We start from the raw sequence: 22,472 nt of genomic DNA, 5'->3' as shown, positions 1-22,472 counted from the left end.
AACAGTTTGGCTTAAAAACACACCACTGCAATCAATGTTCTGAAAAATTTGTAACTGTAGCTTTTTCAGATTTTGACATTTCCAACACACACTTAATTATTTTTGGAATCTGATCCGAGTGTGGCATATTTTTTTTACAACTTAAAACATAATGAAACCATTATTCGATTAGTAAATTGAGCCTACTGGTGTGCGAGTTAATTTCAGCATAAATGCAGCTGTACTACCGCAGAGGTGTGTTAGGCAACATTAGTGAACAAACAGCATCGTGAAGACCTGAAAAACAACAGGGTTTCTCCAGGTTTTACCAATTCAAATGTAAGAATTTTCAAGATCTTTTTAAGACCATTTTGAATGGAATGGAATTGAAGACCAATATCTCCACAGATATGTACAAACATTGTCTTGCACTTAGCCATGATAGATGTAAAAAAAAAAAAAAAAAGAAGAAGCCAGCTAGCTAGCAAGGGTATGTTAGCAGCTAGTTAGTGGTAGCCTCAACCATCTCAAGTAGATGTCTGAGTGCAACTTAAACTTTTGCAGACAGAAAAGTCGAGTGAGAAAAAAAATAGATATATATGTATTATATATATGTATATAGACAAATATATACGAGATTCAATAGTTTCGTCAAGACTAAATTTAAGATCTATGATTAGCATATTAGAGCCAACATAGTTTCATGAATTTAAGATATTTTAAGGTTTTAAGGTTCACAAATATAAGACTTTTTAAGGATGCGCAGACACCCCGTCAGAGAGAAAGCAGGTTAGGTTATAAATCAATAACCCAAGCTTTGAATGTCTCACAGAGCTCTGTTCAATCATTCATCAGAAAACAGAAAGCGTGTGACACAACTGCAAACATACTAAAACACGGCCATAAACCTAATCTGAGAGATAAGGGTGGATTTAGTTCAAGGAATCCAAAAAGCCCATGGTAACACTGAAGGAGCTGCAGAGATCCTTAAGTTTAGGTTGGTGAATTGTTGATTGAACATCCTTTAATCTACAGCTATACCAGTTCTCTCAATGGACTTTGCACGTCAGGAACATCTCTTTGACCTTTGCACCCTTGCGTGCACCTTTCCTCCTCCTGTTGTTCAATTCCATTCAGGTGATGGCAGAAATGCCAGACGTAAACAAAGCCTCAGTTGTGCATTCCACAAATCTGGCTTTTATGGGAGAATTGCAAAAACTAAATAAACTGAAAGGAAATCATAAGAGATGTCACATTTAAAACTTTGTCACAAGCCATGCAAGAAAGACAGCCGATATAAAAGACGGTGATATAAAAATGTGATCTTGGGCAAGATCACATTTTGGTCTTGCTATGTGTGATGGAAATACAGGGCTATCATGGAAGAAAGGAAAAGGGCCTAGTCAAAGTCTAGACCAGTGCTGGTAGCTTAGTTCATCAAATCACAAAAACAAAAAACAAACAAACAAACAAAAAAAAAAACAGGGAAGATTTAAGAAAGAAAAGATCTAGATGTACATTAGTTTGATTTTTAAAACATTTCTTAACAGGCTTTTATGACTCAACCCAGATTTATTTTTGTACCACTTACAGCTGGATTTTTATGCTCTTACCATGTCAAGTGGTCAGACTTCTATTTTTATTTTGAAATGTGTTTTGGCGTCCTCTAAACCCGAGAGCAAATGTTCTGTTAGAGCCACTAAAATCAACTAGATTCGGACTGTGATTTGCCGACGCAGGCCAAGAGAAACTAACTGGAGTAAAGAACCAACGGTCCATTCACCGAGCGGTCCCAAGTGGCACGGATAAAGATGGTTTTGGAGGTGTGAACTGGCACCTGGCTGTAGTGGGTAGTGCTGAGATTTACACAGAAAAATAGAGAGCAAGGAGGGGGAGAGAGAGATAAAGAGAGAGAGAGAGGGACACGCAGTCTGCTGTGTTTAGGAACACAATAAGACTGTGAGGAAGACAGACAGAGGAAGTGTCGGGTTTATTTTCAGAAGTCTCCGCCACTATTTGGAAAGCACTACAGAGCGATTTGACATCAGATAAACAGGCTGAGCTGAACCAAGAGGGGACATAAAAGTAGAAGTGCTGTGGCATTCGAGGTAATTTCGGGGCATAGTGGATATAGCGACCTAAATGCAGATTTGATGAGCAAAGGCAGCTAAGAATTACTCACCTGTGCTACTTTCTATAACAGAGGTTGGTAGTTCTGGTCATTGAAGGCCTTGTACTGCATGTTTTAGATGCTCCATCAAACTTCCCTAAAACAGTTTGGCTTGGTATTTATACTTTCAGATTTACTAGCTCCTTAAATGGTTGGGGTATTATATATTTTTCGGGCATATCATAGCACAATCAAGTAACCAAGTCACCTTCAGTTGTTCTAAAATTGCAGTATATCAAGCATAACTCAAAATAAAATTGACTTCGAAATTTGAAACTGGGCCTCTATCTCTTTAAGAAGCTCCTGCTCTTTCCAACACTTCGTCTTCAGATCGTTGTCACAACAGCGCTTCTCCAATAGGCCATTTACAAACATTCTTAGAGTTCCACTGAGAAGTAGTTTATATGATGAGCTCAGAGCCACAGTTCCTCTGGGTGTTTGCCAATTGCTGCTGCCGCTAGTCTGCCGCTAGTCTAGAGGAACTGAATGGGGAAAGGGTGCTCTCTGGAAAAGATGGTGTTTTGTGAGAGCAAGTGTTTTGGCAATCAATGATTCAATGATTTCTCAAACCTGAATAAAAGATAAATAAATAAATCAAAGCAACATTTAGGCATGATTTTTATGAAGGAATTACATCATAAAGCAACATAAAGCACTTTAAAAATTACATTTTACATAATGCCCACCTTTTAAGAGTGAATTTTTTTAACTCCAAGCACTTAAAGGAAAAGTTGAAAACAAAATCAAAGCTATAGAATTATTTTCCTTCCACACAATTTTCCATCAATATGCCCAGTTACAACTGATTTGTCATTTGGTGAATGTATTTTAGTGAAAAAATACCCACTAAGGTGAATTATAAGTCTGTTACTGTATGAAAAACCGGGCCGAACACAACAAGAAAATCATGGAATTTGTGGTATTATTAAACATTATTTTCATCAGTCCGCTCTCTCTCCTCCATTTATGATGCTTTCAATTCTCTCTGAGGCTTTCTGCTACTTAGGCGCCATCTTCCCTGTCAGGTTTGGTGGCGTGAGCCTCCGTCCAACAGGCTGGATATATAAAGGTGTGATAACAAGGTGTGAATTTGTGACACTTTAGAGCAGCCAACACTGCACTCCACAGAGCTCCCGCAACCTCACAAAATGTCTTAACGGTAAAACATCGGAGTCAACAGGTGAAGTTAAATACATAACTAAATAAATAACAAGTATTGCTTAATCTTTTATTGACCATCTGCTAAAAGTATTTGCTGGACATACGATAATGTAACATTAATGAAGGACAGTGTAGTATTACTTGAGGTAATGCATGTCGTTAGCGCTACGCACGCACCCATGAGCTCGTGTTTGCTGAAGTGACTCACAAACGATCCGGTGCCTGACGGAAAGACGGCCACACGTCCCTCCTTTAATGTTTTAGAGACACAAAGACACTCCAGAGAAAACCCAAGAGCAGCAATTCTCCAACAGACTCAACCCAAGATGATAGCTGAACAGCTATAATGATCCAAGCCACTTAATATACAAGCAAGTTAGGTTTGCTTTAGCTCACCATGATGACGTCACTTAAATAAAAACCTTCAACAGGCCTGAATGCACGGCAACTAAAAGCTTACATTAAATTCAGATCTTAAAGTGCTTTGAAAATATTTATAAATTACTTCTTTATCTAGATGACTGGAATTCTGGTCAGAACCACCGCAGTTCATTTACAATCCAAACTGTTTAAATGTTTTCACAGTTTGGAGTGGCAGTTGTGGCTTTCATGCCATAACCACCATAAAATAATCTGAGATTAATGCTCCATTGGTCTGATTTTAATTGCACACTGGACTCCAATGTTGTGACGGGAGGAGAGCTGTATCTCCAGACCACATAAAAAACAACAGCCAAGGCTGTTATGCTGTACTGTACATGTCTAATGTGACGTTTCTCTCATGATAGTCCGAGCCTGCTTCTGATTGGCTGATCAGTACCTCTTCAAGACTCCTCTACTTGAAGGGCTCAGATAGGATGAATCAACCTTTGAGGTTTCTGTGTGACGTTACATAGTACTTCATTTTTTATTCAAATATTGAACACAAGCTCATCATTTAGTAACTTTCTTTAAGGATGTTTCGCCATCATATTCATCCCAGTTTCTGAAGTGAGGAACCAGAAGACATTCCAGCACCATAACAACAACAACAAAAAAATCTTAACATAACGGCTGCAACTCTCAGAATGACCTTTGAAATTGAAGTTGACAATTCCTTCCAGCTCAGCAGAGGCTGCTTTGGTGAAAACTAACCAGCTCACATTTTTTGCAAGGTACTCTGAAGAATGAGTTGCATATAGGGCTGAAATGATTAATCAGATTAATCATGATGAACCGATTATTGAAATAATTGTCAACCAATTTAGTAACTGATTAACCGTTAACTGGATAATACAAACTCAAGAAAAGTAATTTGCTTAAGAAAAAAAACACCCCAGCAAATTCAATTTTACTAAACCAAAACTGTAGAAAATATATATAAATTTTGCGTTAAAAAAGATTGTAGATGTGATAAAATTCACTTAAGCAATATTATGTTACATTAATCAATTAAATTTTTTAATGCAGTATCTTTATAATTGTATTAAAATGGCTTAAGAGGCTAAATGAAAAATCCGCAGTGTGCCAATTTTTTTAAACCAATTAATCAATTAATCAGAATAATCGACTAGCCCTAGCTACATGTTAAAGTTGAAAGAAATCAGGAAGAGAATGTATTGCTACAGGATGAAAAAACAAACAAAAAAAAAAACATGCTGCAGTTTGAAAATGTACTCAGAAACAAACATTTTAAGTAAACAATTTTTGGGAGCACATGTTTCGGTCATATAGAACAAAAACTCAAGTGTTTCACCATAATGATTGTCATTTCATGTGAAGGAAAAAGTGGCCCAAACCAAAAAGGTGTGTACGAGGAAGTCTGCTTACAAACGTGACTCAGTTCTACCAGTTTTGTAAGATTTAAAGGGACAAAACTCCAGTAAATGATGTTGAGAATCTTGTGGGAGGAAACCCAAACTGTTTGACCAGCTTGTCATACAGCTTAAAAGGAATTTCAATAAATACCAAGGAAATGATTAATGTTTTGGGGTTTGTTTCCTCAAAACAAAAACAAAAACAAACAAAAAAAAAAGGTCACACACCTAATTCTAGATTTTAGCACATAAAAACCATTTCATTAAACCTAACTGACCCAAAACATGAAAAGTGGTGAGAAACTTTGAGTTTTTTATAGCACATGCTAACTGCATCTTCTAATCTTCAATTGAGTTGTTAAATTATTTAATGTCTTTTTTAAATTTCTTTTATGTAGTTAATTATTTGTCACACTAATCCCAAAGAAACTGTGTTGTGATTAACACAATTTAGCACACAAAATGAAATCAGAATTAATTTGCCTTAAATCTCCTCCAGACCATTCTCTTCCCAAGCAGAGCAGCCACAGGTCACTGTAAGCCTATAAACCATTAAGCACTAGCAGGAACAACAGCTTAGTGCATGACATAACGTTTCTTTCAGATGGGGAAGAGCTTTCTCAACTGCTGCATTTCTTTGGAGTCATTCAGAAATATCGCCACTATGAGTATCCACTTTGATCCAGCAGGTGGCTTCTTTGGCAGATCCGTACGCGCTGTTTTGGGTTGTTTTTTTTGCTTGTTTTTTTTTGCCACAATAACCGCAAACGGTGATCATGACACAACATAAGCCGGTGTCAGGGGGGGTGTGGGGGAATCTCTTTCAGGAAAGATCACTGGACTTCCCGGAGATCGGAGCCTTTCGTGCCAAACCACGCTGGTTGTGAATTCTGCTCATCGGCAGCTCAGAAGTAAAAAAGCTTACATCTGTCCTCACCTATGACAGAAAGATGGCCTTTTAATCCCATGTGGTGACATGATAAAGGCAGGGATTAAATGCCAGCCAGAAACTCGCTCACTCACTCCACGCCGCCTGCTTGCACACTTGCATCATCAGCCGCAGCGGCAGACCAGCAGAACTCAGCAGATTAGAAAAGGCCGGGCTGGGCTTGTGTACGTCGACGACGTTGCAGGGTGCTTGCTGCACCTATAAATACAGCCTGTGGACGTCCACAACCGGGTATTTACATTAACAAACTGCTTAACTGGACAGATTTCCACTCCAATGGATTTGCTGACTAGCAAAGTTGAAAATTAAAAAAAAAAAAAAAAAACAACTCATCTCTCTATGATTATGTTGATCCGCTTTTTTTATTGCAATGATCTCCTCGTATCAAAGTGAATTACATAGATTGCCCTATAAATCAACATAATCATTGATGTCTGAGCACAGGTTGGAGGACAAAAGTTATGTAATGATTGCAATCAACATTAGATATTACCAGGGAAAAAAGCTGGAGGATATTTTTATTTTATTTGAAGAAACATTGCATCTGGGAAAAAAAAAAAAAAAAGGAGAATAAGGACAACCATAAGAAAAAACAAAAGATTACGAAAGTCATATGATAATAAAGTTGGGATAATATGAGAATTATGTCATAGCATTATGACTATTCTGAAAATGACTTTATTCTCATAACATTATGACTTTCATTAAATAATTTTATACTCTTGAAATATTATAACTTCAACATTTTATGACCATTTTCAATTTATAACCTTATCCTCAGATCATAGCGATAGTCTCAATGCATTACGACTTTATTTTTGTAATACTAAAACTATTCTCATAATTTTGTAAATTTATGTTTTATTAGCAAGGCCCTGATGCTAGCACTCCGTCCTAACTCGGTAATCCAGATGTTGCTGACCTGTAAATCTGGAGATAAATCCCAAAACATGATTTAACTCCATCACCCAATACTCTCCGCTGTTGGAGGACGCTCACACACATGCCTGACGTAAACTCCTCCACTAACACGTCTGCTCTGTGCTGCAGCTACTGAACGGTTGCCTATTATTTAACTTTATGAACTACAGACCAGATACTTCATCAGCTTGGTTGAATTTGGGAATCTAAAATGAGAGGGCAAATTAACAGTTGTAGCATATACGAAAACACCAAGTCCATTTGTTTCTTCCAACAAAATAAATGACATATTTACATACGCGCTAAGCAGTTGTTTGGGATCGATAAAATAATAAAATGTATCCGATCTCAACCATGGCATGAACTTAAAAACATGACAATGTTCTGCAAAACAAGAGCTGGCAGACCATAAACAGCTGAAGTATCAAGTTAAGGAGAGGAGCGTCTTTACAGTTGTCAGTTTCGTGTTTCAACAAAAGAACATATTTACTATTACTGGGAGGTGGAAATGCTATCACTGTGCATGATTGTGAAGTTGAAAGCCATGCAAATAACCCTAAAAATACAACTAAAGGCAATAAGTTTTTTTTAATTTTTTATTTTTTATCTAAAGGACATTATGAATCCACCAAAACACATAACCTCCAAGGTAAAACATGGGGAAAGCAGCATTACACTGTGGAGATGCTCCCCTCCGCCCTCCAGCAGCACTTTAACAGGAAGGAAAAATGCAAAAATGCGTGAGATTTCAACTTCACGTGGCAACGAATAAACACCTTCCTTGTGGCTGAAAGGTACAGCATTGGCCCGGCTTAAGAATGGCTACAACCCATCAGAAAATCGTTAAACTAATTTTGTTGTAATTGCCCTTTCTTTTCCCTCCAAATCATTTTAAAATCGGAAAATGGCGTCATAAAGACTCTGCAAGTCGTCAACAAGTTGTGTTTTTCCGGACGTCTTTAAATTCACAAACGTAATCTCAGCAAAACTTTTACAACAGCAAAACTTCTAGGATATATTCAAGTCTTCGTGAAACCGATTTGACAAAAAAACAACAAACAAACGAAAACAGCAGGAGAAACTCACCCTACTATAAAAGTATATATAATGTGGTGTTTCGCCCTCATTAATGACACGGTAGATGGTTCAGAGGGGAAAGTCGTGATTAAAAGCGTTAACGGTCACAGCTCTGGGACCAGCTAGCCTGTTAGCATCGTCACACAATGCCAGCTTTCCCAGTCAGCTCTCACTGCACCGTATAGCGCGGCTCCAACCGAGAAAAGTGTTCTCATCGCTCACCTTTTTCATCCGCGGAGCCTCGGCGACCGTGCCGTCACGGTTCACGAAAGCGTCTCCGCCGTTCTGCTGTGGGTCCGAGTGCTTCAAAGCGGACGCCTGTGGCATCTTGGCGGCGCTCGGGGTGAGCAAGCCCCGGTTGCCTTCCCCGGCTTTCGCGGAGGGCTCCGCGGTGGGAGTCGTAGCGGCTGCGGCGGAGGAACCGGCCTCCTTCTGCGGCTCGTTTCTGGCAAGGGTCTTGTCCTCCGAGGTCGGCGTCACCGGGGACTCGGCCGGCAGAGCTTTGCCGGCGGAGACGTCTTTGAGTTCGACCTCTGCCATTTTCGCTGCCACAACCTGGACTGACATCGCCGCAGTTTCTCAAAGTCCTTTTTCCAGCGTTGATAGCGAGGCGAGCGGATGTGAATGGAGGAGCAGCGGCACCCAAATGCATTATGGGACTTGTAGTTTCACTGCTATACTCCTTTCCACTACCCTATTGGGCATCTTTTGTGACTGTTTTAACCTCTTGTCTGAACATCTCCAAAACATTTCTAAACATAATAAACAAATGTTACACGACCATAAATTTATGAAACAATCAAGGAAGCGTTTCTGATCGGTACTTTGCCTACATTTCCCAAAAGGAACAGCAACGTGGCAATGCACTTCGTATTAAAACCTCTCAAAAATACAAAACATACTGCTTGCTAGATAATGGGGTTATAAAAATAATCTCCCATACAATGTTCATTATAAACTGCAATAAACTCACACGTTCTCATTAAAAAAAAAAAAGATAATCCACAAATTAATGTGATCAACCCACTGAATTGCGCGGCTGTATTTTCCACCAGATTAAGTCAGTTACTCGACGGCACAGCATCGCAGAGCATCTGTGGCGGCACATCATTATAAAACGAGTACAGCGGTAAGGTCAAACCGGAAAACAGAGCTACACTGCCACCATGCGGATTAGTTTGACATTAAAATACATGACAAGATAGAGAAAACCTTTTATTACAGCAACATTCAGCACATCTTTTGAGAATTTTAAGCAAGACTTTGAACAGCTCTGAATGATAAGGAAGTTGAAAGAAATTAATTACTTTTTATTTAAAATCACGTCAAAAGGTCACTTGTCAGGTCTCTAAAGCACAACTTACATTTTTCCATACCCACCTGGAGCATTATAGCCTGTAAATATCATAGTAAACATATGATTTACAGTGCATTTCAAGTTTTTTGTCACACTGCTGCCTCTACTCCAAATTCATGGTTTCAGGTTGATTCCAGTAGATGTCAGCAGTATTCCCTTACACCGCAAGGCATTTATTTTTACAAAACAAAGAGCAAACCAGTGACATTTTTTGCAAGTTGCTCACAAGAAATAAAAATATTTACATTCAGGTAAGTGGGTCTGGGCCCCTTTTTGCTGTCATTCAGTTAAATTTGAGGTATATAATTTACAAGACTGCCATCCTGTTAAACGACAATCAGGAAGAAAAAAAAAATCAATCAGGTCTCAAAGATGTAACAGAAATAGTCAATCAAAATACAGCATCTTTCTATCAAGAGGTGGAAGTGTCCATTATTGTTCATGCATTTTCAAAACAACTGTTTGGGGTATGACCCTGAAAGAGTTCTTAAGCTGATCTTTGCAGCATGGAAGAAAAATAAAACAGAAAATTAAAAAAAAATAAAAAATGGCATTTTCAGCCATTTTGTGCTTTTAAAATATGATGCGTCAGTTCTCAAATATCCAGAGGATGTTCACTCCAGAGAGGCCCAGATTTACCCTCCTAGGGAAAAAAAACATAAATATAAAAATCAATGTGAATACAGTAAAAATAATCCAAAACGTAGGACCAGTAAAGCTCCGAATACAACATCCAATAATTAGCCGCAATAAATGATAAATATGTCAAAAAGAGCTCACCCCAGCATCCCTGACTCCTTGGTCTTGATGACATAGAGGAACATGAGGATTGTGTGGAACAGGTTGTTCCTTCCCTGTGACAGAAATCAAGATGGGTTTCATCTCACTGCGATTCAGTGCTCTTAGTTAGCAACAAATTATGTGTTGAGCCAGAAAAATATATAATATGCTTTAAAAAAAAAAAACCCTCATTAAAATATTTCATGTTTTGCCACACTACAACACACACATCAACTTATTTCATTTGAGATTTTATGTGATGGACCATAAAAGGTAATAATCCCAAGCACTGTTGAATTAAACTGAAATACATGCAAAGCACTATTTGTCATAGAAAACAATTACAAATAAGGTGTAATAAACATTAAGCATTTATGAAAAAAAAATGTCTTGTTTTCAGTCACCTTAGGAAGACTATAGATGTGTCCTTGGTATATAAACTGGTAGTGAGGGGGCGTGGTGCTGCTTTGGTGGATGCAAAAGAGGTTTTCTTTGGTAACATCTACGGGAGTTAAAGACAGACAATGGTATCAAACAAAAAAAAAAAAAGAAAGCAGGAAAGTTTGATTGTTTTTATAGTTTTTTTTTCCCCTCCCCGTTAACAGACCAGCTCTTACCAGGTTTGTCCGGAGTGTGGCTGAAGTGCTGGGAAGTAAACGTCTTCCCATCTGGGTACTTTGGATGTGGGGGCAGCCTGGAGTCCAAATATGTGCAAAACACATGCATGAGGATCTGAGATGAAGGGGGAAAAAAAAAAGCAACAGTGATCTGGGGGTTAAATATTTGTATTGATGCAACACAAAGAGTCTTTACAGACACACACATTAGGAGAGTGCCAGTTTAACATCAAGAAGGCGAGAGAGATTCAAAAATACCACAAAGAGTTCTAAACACCCACTAAAATAACAACAAAACAAAAAAAAATCTGAGCAATCGTGAGAATTCATTCGTATTTGTTTGGATGCAGACTCACGGCACAGTCAGTCGGGAGATCCGTGTCCCACTTCCTGTTCTTCAAATCGCCGCCACCGTTCCAGCGAAAGGAGCTCATGCAGCCGCTGTGAGACAGCTCTGAAATAATAAAAACGTAAACTCAGAGATGTGTTTTTTCTTCGTAATGCGGCAATTAAAAAAAAAAAAAAAGACACAAGTCGAATGGTTGAACCAACCTCTTATGCGATCCACTAGATACTCCTGGTTGGGTGTGATGTCCAGGTACTGGACAATAGAGGTCAGCGTGGGGATTAAGGAGGCTTTCATCACTGCTGCCTGTTTCAGGCTGCTAATGCTGGCCTCTAGTGGAGGAAAGCGGGAAAGCTGCTAGTAGATTTGTTGCAGTAATTCCAACAGTTATAAAGCATTTCCAGCTGGTCTGACCTCCTATCTGGAGCTCCGGACAGCCCATCCTCCTCAGCTGGCTGTTGACAGAGTCGATTTCTTTGACCAGAGGGACCAAGATGGTGTCACTGATCCACTGCGGACGCAAATGTTATTTTGTCTGAGTTTATGTCTGCTTTTTACAGCCACGTTCTCCAACTCAAATTTAACACTATTACGAGTAGAAGTTAAGGCCTACATCTCCACAGAAATGTACGAACTCCGTCCAGCCAAGTGGCAATTAATTTGCACTTAACTATGACAGATGCAAACAAGCTAGCGAGTTATCTGGCAAAAGTATATTAGCAGCTAATTAGCAGTAGCCTCAAATGTTTCGACTAACATAAGCAATTAAGATGTCTGAGTGCGACTCAAATTTTTTTACCTGACAGAAAACCCCCGCAAGAAAAAAAAAATACATAGAATATATGAGATTTAATAGTTCCACTAATTCAATGTTTAAGACCTGGGAATTACATATTGAAAACATACTTTTTAAATGAATTTAAGAATTTTTAAGGATGCGCAGACACCCTGGCGTACAGAGAAAGACGTCCAGTGAAAAACATCAGGACTCACATTTCTAAGCTTGGCTGTCCAGCTGTCGACGTGATCCGCTGCGGCTCTACTGGTGGTGATTCTGGCCCACACCTAAATATAAAGATATTGGAGGGACATACAGGGTTTCATGATTTTTTTTTTTTTACAAATTAAAATCCACATCTTTACTTATCCACATTTAATCTGGTTCCCCTGAATGAAATCCAACGCAACAAACATATTAAGAGGACATCTTGTTGGTAAATTATGACAACCTGTGTTTTCATTTAATCTCAGTTCAATAGCAGATTTTCGCTACAATAGTAAACAAAGGTGGTGGAATTATAGCGATGTGGGGATCTAGTCAAAGCCTAGATCTAAATCCAATTAGGAATGTGGCATAACTTGAGAATGGATGTTCAAAAATGTTTTTTCCTATCAATCTAACACAGTCTGGAGTCGTTTGCAAATAATAGGGAAGCATTTTTATCTCTATGTGTACAAAAGTTGGTATTGAGATACCACAAAATATGATCAGGCGTCTTCTGAAGATAACTGCAAAACAATATTCGTGTATTGCATAAAATCAACAAAATGGACCTCTTCTGCAGCGTGTTTAGAACCCAGGTCTGTCTCGTCCTTGTGCGCCGACGGCGCCTGAGAGCGGCACGCCGGCTGGTAGAGGAACTTCCTCAAGCTCTGGGCGTAATCTCCCACAGAACGACTGTAGTTCCAGAAAGTAGGACTGTGGCTTGGAGACACAGACTCTGGACTGCCTGCAGATGGAATGAAGCAACCGAAAAAAATAAGATCATAAAAAGATATATACATATAAGAAATTAAGCTTAGAAAGATTATTAGCACATCGACTGGTACTCTGCTGAAACTTCAGTTCATGTATAAAAGGAACTGGTTTCAGCTGAAGGACTCCTTCCCACCGAGCTGACTGCGGTGACTTTTTTCCTCCTCGGAACGCAGGAACCGCTCCAGGCTCTTCAGATCCTCCATGTAGTCCTCCTTGCTTCCTGGAGAGTTAAACACCGAAGGAGATGTGCGATACCGAGCTCTCAAGCCAGAGCTTTCTGCTGACCCAATGCTGTTCTGATAGGGAGAAGAGCCTGAAGACTGACTGTAGTTGAGCACCTAGGATTCAGATAAACGCAGAATATGTAACGCTAATTTAAATATTACTGTTTTCCTTTGCTTCTGGAAAAACATGCACCTTTCCAAAGGCCACTGAGGGGGTAAAAGGTCCTCCTGCGCTGCTTGGTGTGGAGGGGCTGCCCAGTGGGGGGCTATAACTGGGCGTACAGCTGGGGGAGAACTTGGGGCTGCTGGAGGCGGGGCGAGAGGGACTGAAGCTCAGCACACTCTGCCCCTGGAGCGGAGAGGACTGGGCGGGAGCTGGAGTCTCTTTCTTCTCTGGCTTTTGTGGAGGAGAGGGCTGGATATCTGCAAGGGGAGCGACAGAAAGTCACTTCAATATTCCGATAAAGGTATTAAGACGGCTTAAAAACAACCATCAGGCACAAAGCAAACCAAAACCTGAAATTCTGTGCAGACGTCACGAGAAACTTACTTGTGTTCCTCAGACCCAGAAGGTGATGCTGCTGAGGGGTAACGGCAATGGTGGACGGAGACATTGTGTATTTGAAATACTTCCAGAAGTCAAAAAGAGCATTGAGACTGAAAAGAGAGGCGAGGACCAGTTCTGCAAGAACATGAAGAAAAACAAGCACAACAAGAACTTAGGAGTAGGATTTAATTTGAGGAATTTATTTTGATAATCTCTGGAGTTAACAGCCTAATTTAAGATACCCTCGTGTAGACGGTGGGTAAGCAGCAGTCTTACTTTGTAAGAAAGAAAAAGTGTAGTGGAATCTCACCGATGTACCAGATTGGCCAGTAGGTGATGTTGTAGTACCTGCTCAGAAGCTTCCCTGACCTACAATGAAGTAACAAAAATGATGAGCTACAGAAAATGCTACATATTGCTTCACAGCTATGATTTCTTACATTTCCGTGTAAATCATGCCAGCTAGAGAGACGTTGAGCACAGCCCAGGCGAGAACGATCTGCCGAGCCTGCTCCTCCCTCCTCATCCTCAGCGCCTTGTCTATCATGCTGGGCATCCCTTCCTTCGGTGGGGTCAGCATGGCTGTCACTTAGATCAGGCTGGAAAAAGTTAAAAAACATTGAGTAAAGAAGTCAAACATGAACTTCGCGCAACAGTACGCGGACTTTGAAACTTATTTAGTGAAAGAACTTAGAGTAGTTTGACTTGAAATAGTACTGTGGAACATGAATGTCAGCAGAGCTGTTAGCTGAACGGTTAGCTAACAATCAAAACAACGGTAACAGTGCTCCAGAAGTTTGGCTTTACTTTAAAACTCCTTTAACTGTAAAAGTAACAGCAGTTTAAAAAGGCAAAAAATTAAAAATAGAATGTGAAAAATGCAACAAACCACATACCACGCTGAACTGAATGAAAGCAGCGGCGCTGAATATTTTGTATTTCTAAACGGAAGTCTCAAAAGCACTTCCGGTGCAGGGTTTTCATAGTAAGAGCTTTTGTTAGAATATTGTATTTTTACTGTTACTTAAAATATTGTAATAAATTATGTATTTAAATACAGTGTTTTTACAGGTCTGTCAGTTTACATGGGGAAATAGTCAGAAATAGCGTTAAATATTAAAATTTAATTGGCCCTAAATATTACAAAAGCTGCCAACAGGGGGCGGCACAGAACCGTCGATTTCTCACACAGATTAAAGGTCATATTTTCAAATATCTACTTAGATTAATAAATTATTCTATTTTTAAAGTTAAGAACAGACAAGTGTAATAAGTATAAATATTCAAAGGAAAAGTCAGTTTAATAGTTAAATAAACTGGTATAATTTAATGTCAGTTTGGTATTCAGTTATTTGTGGCATGTGCTTGTCCAATGTCGTTTATTGCAAATCAATCAACCAACCAATTGATAAATGACAACTTTATCTGCATTCTTGTAAGCACAAGCAAAATGGCAGATTTAATACAAAACAGTTGGTGTAACAAGGACACACAAGAATTTATCTCATGAAGAAAAAAAAGGCAATTCCTGCAAATCCAACAGGATAACAGTTCCCAACATGTCAGAATATCATAAAAAAAAACTGACTGGAAAAATAGATATTTAACAACAAGTTGGGCATAAGAAACATAATTTTACAGATACGACAAATACTGTAGCAGCATTGATATGGCAAAAGAACATTTAAAGAATTTTTATGTCATGATATAAAATGTGGCATCGGTTTGACACAGCTCGTTTTAGAAGTATGCGGTAAATCAGATAAGTAAGTACAGTAAATAAATAAATAAAATCATCTCAAGAGGCACTGTCTTCAATGAGGAGGGGACAGGGACTTTTCAGAGTTATAACCTCCAACATCTAAACCATAGTCCTCATCATTCAGTTCGTCTCCACCTCTCCTCCCTCTGCTGTCCTCTTCTTCGTCATCCTCCTCATCCTCTTCTTCTTCCTCCTCTTCCTTGAAAACGTTCTCTTCCTTTCGAGTTGTTCTGTCCCTCTTGGGCCCTTTGCAGATCTTGAGGTGACGCGTGAGGTGGTATTTAGTAAGAAACGCTTTGTGGCACTTCTCGCAGACAAAGTCTCTCTTGCCCTCGTGAGAGTTCATGTGTTTTTTCAGGTGGTTGGTTTTCAGGAAGTTCTTGTTGCACTTTGTGCACTGAATCTGGCGCTCACTGTCAAAACATGGGAATATATATATAAGCTATTTAATATAAAGAAAAACCAAAACATGAAAACAACAATGAAGAAAACAACACGTACTTTGTGTGAGAGAACATGTGTTGCCTCAGGTCTTGTTTCCTGATGAATGATCTGTCGCAAAGGTCACACTTGAGCTTCTCTGCGCCGGTGTGGATGAGCATGTGGGAAGCCACGTGAGATTTCTGAGTGAACGACTTCCCGCAAACTGTGCATTTGTAGTTCTTCTGACCTGTCCAGACAGAAAAAGGTAGGCGATGTATTCAGGATTGCAGTTATTACCGATGCTTCACCGAAGGATAACTCAATTGTAACATCCTTTCCTCACCCTAAATGAAGGTTAGTATCATAAGTGAGCCAGTGACAAAAACAAACGTTATCCAGCCAACTGGCAATAAATTTGCACTTTCACATAGATGCTGAAAAACTTGCTAAGCAGGCAGGGGATATGTTAGCAGGTAGTTAGCAGTAGCCTCAACCGCCTCGTGTCACAGAATGTAAAGACAATTTTTCTTTTGCTAGACAAAACAGTCTTGCAAGAAAAGAAACATACAAGACAACATTTCAGACCTGTTATTAATGTATTTAATGCTGAATTAGTAATAATTAAAAAAAAGAAATTCAAGACGTTTAAGAGCTTAGTTTTGGATACATCATTTAGGATTTTTTAAGGATGGCAGACACCCGGTGCAAGGAAAGAAAAATTCAACAAATGCTCGACAAAATCCTCACAGTACCTGTGTGAATCTTGAGGTGCATCCTGAGGTTGCTGGGATCGCTGAACGCCTTGCTGCAGTACTCGCACTTATGAGGCTTCATCCCTACGTGCCCCATGAAGTGCACGTTCAGCTTCGTGGAAGTGATGAAAGCCCGAGAGCACATGCTGCACTTGAACTTCTTCTCCCGCACACTGCCCTGGCCTCTTCCCCTGGAGGTGACGCTGCTGGCGTTCCTGTTAGCGCTGCGGCTATCGCCGTTTGCTTGTCCCCCGGCGGGGTTGCTACAAGGCCAGGGGGAGGACGAGGCGCTGGAGCTGCCGTTGAGCAGCTTTTCCTCGGGTGGAACGTGCTGCGGCTGCTGTGACTGCAGCTCTTGTTGCTGCTGAGGTGGTGCCGGCTGCTGCTGCTGCCTCTGGGCGTGGTCCTGCAGCGATGGGCTGTGGCTGTGCGCAGGCTGGTTATGGCTGTGGCTGCTGCTATGGCTGTTGAGGTGAGACTTGAGCTCGGAGAACGACGAGCACTCTTTGCCACACTGGCAGATCTGGCCGTCGGGGACCTCAGGAACACCTGGAAGAATAAAAACGGTCATCAAGTTCTCAGTCCAGTGAGCTCATTTAAAAAAAAAAAAAAAACTAAAGTTCAGTGGGAGATATCTCTGCAGTGAGCAAGCATCTAGACAACTACACTTTTCTCACAGTAAAATTTAAGCGCTTTTCAAATGATGCGGTTTGAATTTGAAGCGTTTTCAAGGACTTTATACAGAAGTCAAGCTCTTTTCAAGCCTTAAACATGCCCAACTGAAATTCAATCATGTTCAAGGATTTCAAGCACCCATATGAACTCTGAACCTGGGAAAAAAGATGGACACAAGTAACAAAATAAAGAATGACAAGTGTCAATCGTTTTTCCTTTCTCCGAAATCAAATCCCACGCTTTCCCAGATTGTGATGAAACCCTGTAATAAATCCCTGCTGGCTCAGCCACTCATAACCACGTCGTCTCCTCACCCATCAGCCTGCAGTAGTCTCGGCTGTAGTAGAAGAGCAGCTCCTGGTCGGGGTGAATCTCTGTGGTCGTACAGAAGAACAGCTTCCCGTTGGCGGGGTACGCCACCAGATTTTGCTCTTCGTGGGTCCTGAAACACCAAAACGTTGCATTTCGTTTGTAATGGTAGCACACCGTTTTCCACCTCCTGCACGTGGGAGTGATCGGGAACCTACCTCGCCTTGCGCACAAACATCATCCAGTTGCACTCGTTCTCATCGGTCGTCACGATGTAGAACTCCAGCACGTTGTTGTGGTACATCTACGGCGACAGACATGCATTTCCATTCGTTATTTTTGTCGTAAAAAGCGTTGGTGGATTTAGACAGCTGCGCGTCAACAGACCTTCCAGATCTGAGGCGTGTCCTTTTCTGGCCAATCAGAGAGATCCACGTTGCTGCAGTGCTGCCCCACCATTGGCCCGAAGCAGGTTCTCTGAGGAATGACGTCCCGTGCAACCACTCCTGGAAAACATGTTGGGAAACATTTGATAATATAACAATAAATTGCTAAAACTTACAATAGGGCTGGGTGATAAGTCGATTTTATTGATTAATCCAATTTTTGGTTTTGAAGATTACATTTTTTGTAAGATCTGGATTTCTTTTTTTACATCAATGCACCACTTGCTTCCATAGTTACAAGTGACCTTTATAATTCTAGAAGATTTTTCTCATTAAAATGACTTTATCCTGTTCATTTTAATAAGTTCTTATGGCAAAAACGCACTTTCTGCTAATATTATTGATTATCTTTATGGTTAATCCCAAAAATTTGTAGTTTTGTACTAAACAGTTTGTCACGCAATTCACAGAAATGACCATTTGAAATAAAAGCCACTTTTTGAAAATATTTTCTGTCAATTGAAATTTCTTTTTAAATAATTTATTAAAATCAGAAATCAGATCTGATTATTTTTAAGCCATATCGCCCAGCCGTAGCTGAGGGGTGTTTGATCTCTTACCAAGCGGTTCGTCGGTTACAGAGATGCGAAGGCAGAGCGGACGCGGCAAAGAGAGGCGAGCCCGGCTTTGGATCGGCGCATCGGGGATGAAGGTGACCGGACCGTGCTCCGGACAGTCGGAGGCGTATGAGCGCTCACACAGTGTGCACCCTGAGGAGAAATCAACAGAGATCAGTAGATGTCAGAACTGTACCGTCGAATGTTTCAAATTGTTAATTTCAGGATTCGTACACTTTATCCACAGTAAAATTCAAGCATTTTTAAAGTAAGTTTTCAGACTTCTCCACCGTCACGCTTAAAATGCAACAAAAAGAAAATGTTGTTTTGAAATATCTCTCTCACACACCCTACACACCTGACAGGTCCCAGAACGAAACACTACCTTAACAAAAAATTCCCCAATCTCAATAACTAGCGCATAAAATATAAGACCATCTTTATTTCAGTGACAGATCAATAAGTCATTGAGCAATTAGGAATAATAAATAATGATTGCATTAAAACAATCCAAACAAATTGTGTTAAGGTAAATTACCTTCCTGGTCAAATTAAATGCTTAAACATAATACACAAAAAAAGTTACAAAACATGTTCTTGCTCAGTTTTCTGGCATTTCACAAAAAGAAATAGTTTTGGTCACTCCTACCTAAATTGAAACAAGAAAAGTGTCTGATTTAACTTCAGGCAGAGGGACTTTAGGTACCTGATTTCAACTGTAACGTTTTCCAAATGTAGGCTTTTAATCAAGCGTTAGATTGCACTTTATTACAAAAATATGAAGTTTCAATATCAAGCACTTTCAAAGACTTCACACAGAAATAAAGCACTTTCCAAACCCAGGATTTCAAGCACCCGTACGAACCCTGTGTTTGTTTCTGATCTTAACAAGCTGATTTTAATCGTCCGCTTATACTCACAGATGGAGCAGGGGGCAGCCATGTTCTCCTTGCTGGGAGCCGGATCCTCCAGCTGCAGGGTGGAGTTGACGAGAACCAGGTTGTTCTCGGGGCCGAGGGCCACCTCGGCGGTGATGGAGGACACGTTGACCGCCTCCAGCCCCATCCCCGAGTGTCCGTGGAGAGACACGGGCTCCAGCTGGCCGGGGTTGGACATGGAGCCAGTGAGCACAACGCTCACCACGCTCGGGTTCATCTCTCCGCTCCCGTGGAGCTGCTCCCCGAGCCCCCCGTTTCCACCACCTCCTCCTCCTCCCCCGCCTCCTCCGCCCCCAGGGCCTCCCGTCCCAGAGCTTCCCACTCTGCCTCCCAGGTGGTCCGGCTCCATCACCACAGGCAGCTCCAGCACGGGGGGCCCGTGGAGAGGCATCACCCCGCCGGAGGAGTCCAGCCCCTCGTGAGGCTGAGGCTGCCGTCCTCCGCCGAGCTGCTGGGCGTCGGACACCGCCACCGCCACCACCCCATCCATGCTGGCTAGCTCCTCCCCCATCCGGTCAGGAGACAGCGGGCTGTTAACGCGTGACTCCATAGCCAGCCCCGTGGAGTCCAGCTCATGAGGGCCGGCCTGGTGAAGGTCTGCCTGACCGCTGACCTGCCTCGAGTCCAAGGGCACAAGGCCCTGCTCCAGAGGGCCCCCAGGCCCGCTGTAGGGGTCCAAACTGGAGGGATTGTTGCTGGCCACGGACAGCGTCCCGTCCATGTTGAGGCTGCTGGGATGAATGTACTGAGGAGGTGGACGGTCTGCCAGGTAGGACAAAATTCCTTATAAAAAGAAAGAGACAGTGGATACTGAGATGAAATATGAGTTACTGTTTGGCTTGTTATCTCTAATAGTAACAGATACAAATCACAAACCCACCTGGCAGTAGGTGTCGGAAGTAGCTGCTCTCCAGGTGGGGATACGGCGGAGGAGGCAGGGAGTAATTCCTCTCAGGCAGGCCACACATCACCCCTCTGTCACTGAGAGGACCCATGGGCAGCATCAGGGACAGAGCAGAGGGGAGGGAGCCGAGGGACGGGCCCAGGCTGGGGATGGCCACCGGCATGCCTGATAGAAACAAACACCGGAATGAACAAGGCTCAGACAGAAATAAACACATTAAATTAAACGACGAGAATAAAGTCATTATACTACAAGAAGTCATAATATTTCAAAAGGTCATAATATTACCAAAATAAAGTCACAGTATAACAAGAAAAAAAGTCATACGAGAATAAAGCCACTGTACTATGGGAATAAAGTTGTAATAATACAAGAAGTAGTAATACTTCAAGAGTAAAGTGCCAATATTACCAGAATAAAGTTGTACTATTATGGAAATAAAATTGTACAAGATTAAAGTCGTAATAATACTAGAATAGTCGAAATATAACTAGGATAAAGTCATAGTAATATGACAATAAGGTCATATTATTATGAGGATAAAGTCGAAGGAATTACCAGAATAAAGTCATAACACTACCATAACATTACTTTATTCTGTTAAAATTGCCAGAATAAAGTGAGAATTTTAGGAAAACTCCTAAAATAAGGAATGTTGAGCATCTTGTCAAGTTATACTTTGGTATCAATTTTACCATTAAGGAAACACTTAAACTGTCAACACATCAGCATCAGATTATTATCAGTAGCAGGCTGTGACTATATTTTTGTTTTACTGCTGATACTTTATTCTCTGAATTTTATAACTTTATAAAAAAAATACTTTTTTCCCCCTTTACTTTTCTTGCCAATAGTGGCAATATATTGAGCTATAATCCTTGTTTATACTGATTTAAGGGTGTCAAACAATTTTTGACTCGATAAACTGTTTCCATACCTGGAGTGGGGATGGGATTGTGAGTGGGAGAGGTGGGCAGACCCAGGTGGCTGGCACTCACTGAGGGCACACTCAGCTGGTCCATGCCCACAGGACTCAGGTTCATGTCATTCATCCTGAAGAGACAACATCAGAGTCAAGCGACCCAATTGACCCAACATCATTTACAGATGTTTCAGTCCAAATTTAGCTGTGTCCATGTCTACATTTCTTTACGAAACTACAGGATGAATTTATAGCTTACCTGAATTCAACAACTGCTGTCCCTTTAAGAATCCAACGCGACTGCTACATGTCTCCCCTCAACTTAAATATGAACGTCTCCAGGGTACCTCTGCGACAAATGAGAATAATAATCACCGTATTAGTGAATAACGATAAGAAGCGACAATGTAGCTCGTTAGCCGTAAAAACACCAGCTGTGGTTTTGCTTTAAAGCTAGCGTTAGCATTGAAAACTTACGTCTTCGCAGCACATAAAAACGGAGCGGGCTGATGAGTTTCCACCAAACAGAAACTCGGCTATATCGTCACATGGCTGAAAAAGCTGTATCCTTCCAGAAATGTTGCTAATTTGTCGAAATAGAACAACATAACAACACAAAACCTCCATGAACGGGGCCATGACAGCAAATTTGCCTCTATTGCGCATGCGTATTCTAATTTTTCACACGCAGTTTGACGTCGGTGTAGGTTAGTTGTTACAGAGAGCCATAGGATGGGAAATAAATAAATGAATAATTGGCATCTCTATTCCCATTTATATTTATTCATTTATACATGAAACGGCTCTCCATAGTACAGTGCTAATAAAAATATTTAAACGTGCAATTTCTTATACTCAGACATCTGTGCAAATTCATTAACACTTAATTATGTCTGGTATCAGTTTGGGTTAGTTTTTATATATTACATGCGTAATTATTATTCTCTAAAGCTAATATACTATTAATGTATAAAATCAACCACAAATGTTGAAGTAATCTCAAACTGTTGTTCTTTACTTCCTATTAACAGTAATTGGCCTGTTGTTCCACTAGATGGAGCCATTCCGTTTAAATATAGTTAGGACATTAAATTTTGCAAC

The 22,472-nt window shown here is 40.7% G+C and overlaps 3 protein-coding genes across 5 annotated transcripts in view; all 3 read right to left on the bottom strand.

Moving 5' to 3' along the window:
* The window catches only part of ahcyl2b (adenosylhomocysteinase like 2b), a 39,394-nt gene extending 30,227 nt beyond the window's left edge, over positions 1-9,167 (bottom strand). For both annotated transcript variants that reach the window (XM_015024345.1, XM_015024352.1), the window contains exon 1: positions 8,276-9,167. In XM_015024345.1, the coding sequence (XP_014879831.1) occupies positions 8,276-8,620 (345 nt within the window). In that variant the 5' untranslated portion in view covers positions 8,621-9,167. The remainder of the gene's footprint in view (positions 1-8,275) is intronic.
* A 175-nt stretch (positions 9,168-9,342) lies between these two features.
* On the bottom strand, positions 9,343-14,674 carry tmem209 (transmembrane protein 209). Of its 2 annotated transcripts, none has more exons than XM_015024367.1 (15): positions 14,580-14,674; positions 14,124-14,282; positions 13,994-14,052; positions 13,687-13,818; positions 13,330-13,559; positions 13,046-13,250; positions 12,708-12,883; positions 12,147-12,218; positions 11,568-11,664; positions 11,360-11,485; positions 11,164-11,261; positions 10,808-10,922; positions 10,595-10,692; positions 10,191-10,264; positions 9,343-10,053 (listed from the first exon to the last, which is right to left on the bottom strand). In XM_015024367.1, the coding sequence occupies exons 2-15, from the start codon at positions 14,261-14,263 to the stop codon at positions 9,999-10,001; spliced, it is 1,677 nt and encodes a 558-aa protein (XP_014879853.1). In that variant the 5' UTR covers positions 14,264-14,282; positions 14,580-14,674; the 3' UTR covers positions 9,343-9,998. The 2 variants fall into 2 exon arrangements, with proteins under 2 accessions (XP_014879853.1, XP_014879863.1); XM_015024377.1 differs by having other exon boundaries at positions 13,046-13,208.
* A 374-nt stretch (positions 14,675-15,048) lies between these two features.
* prdm4 (PR domain containing 4) lies at positions 15,049-22,039 on the bottom strand. Its single transcript, XM_015024333.1, has 12 exons — positions 21,849-22,039; positions 21,631-21,720; positions 21,387-21,502; positions 20,426-20,614; positions 19,528-20,328; positions 18,611-18,760; positions 17,992-18,110; positions 17,823-17,908; positions 17,610-17,737; positions 16,621-17,169; positions 15,947-16,115; positions 15,049-15,858 (listed from the first exon to the last, which is right to left on the bottom strand). Exons 3-12 carry the CDS (start codon positions 21,499-21,501, stop codon positions 15,498-15,500), a joined length of 2,667 nt encoding a protein of 888 aa, XP_014879819.1. The 5' UTR covers position 21,502; positions 21,631-21,720; positions 21,849-22,039; the 3' UTR covers positions 15,049-15,497.
* Between the last annotated feature and the right edge of the window lie 433 nt (positions 22,040-22,472).

Source organism: Poecilia latipinna, unplaced genomic scaffold (assembly GCF_001443285.1).
Source record: "Poecilia latipinna isolate Pla-1442-1.1 unplaced genomic scaffold, P_latipinna-1.0 Scaffold92, whole genome shotgun sequence".
NCBI lineage: Eukaryota > Metazoa > Chordata > Actinopteri > Cyprinodontiformes > Poeciliidae > Poecilia > Poecilia latipinna.
This window is presented reverse-complemented; position numbering and strand designations above follow the sequence as displayed.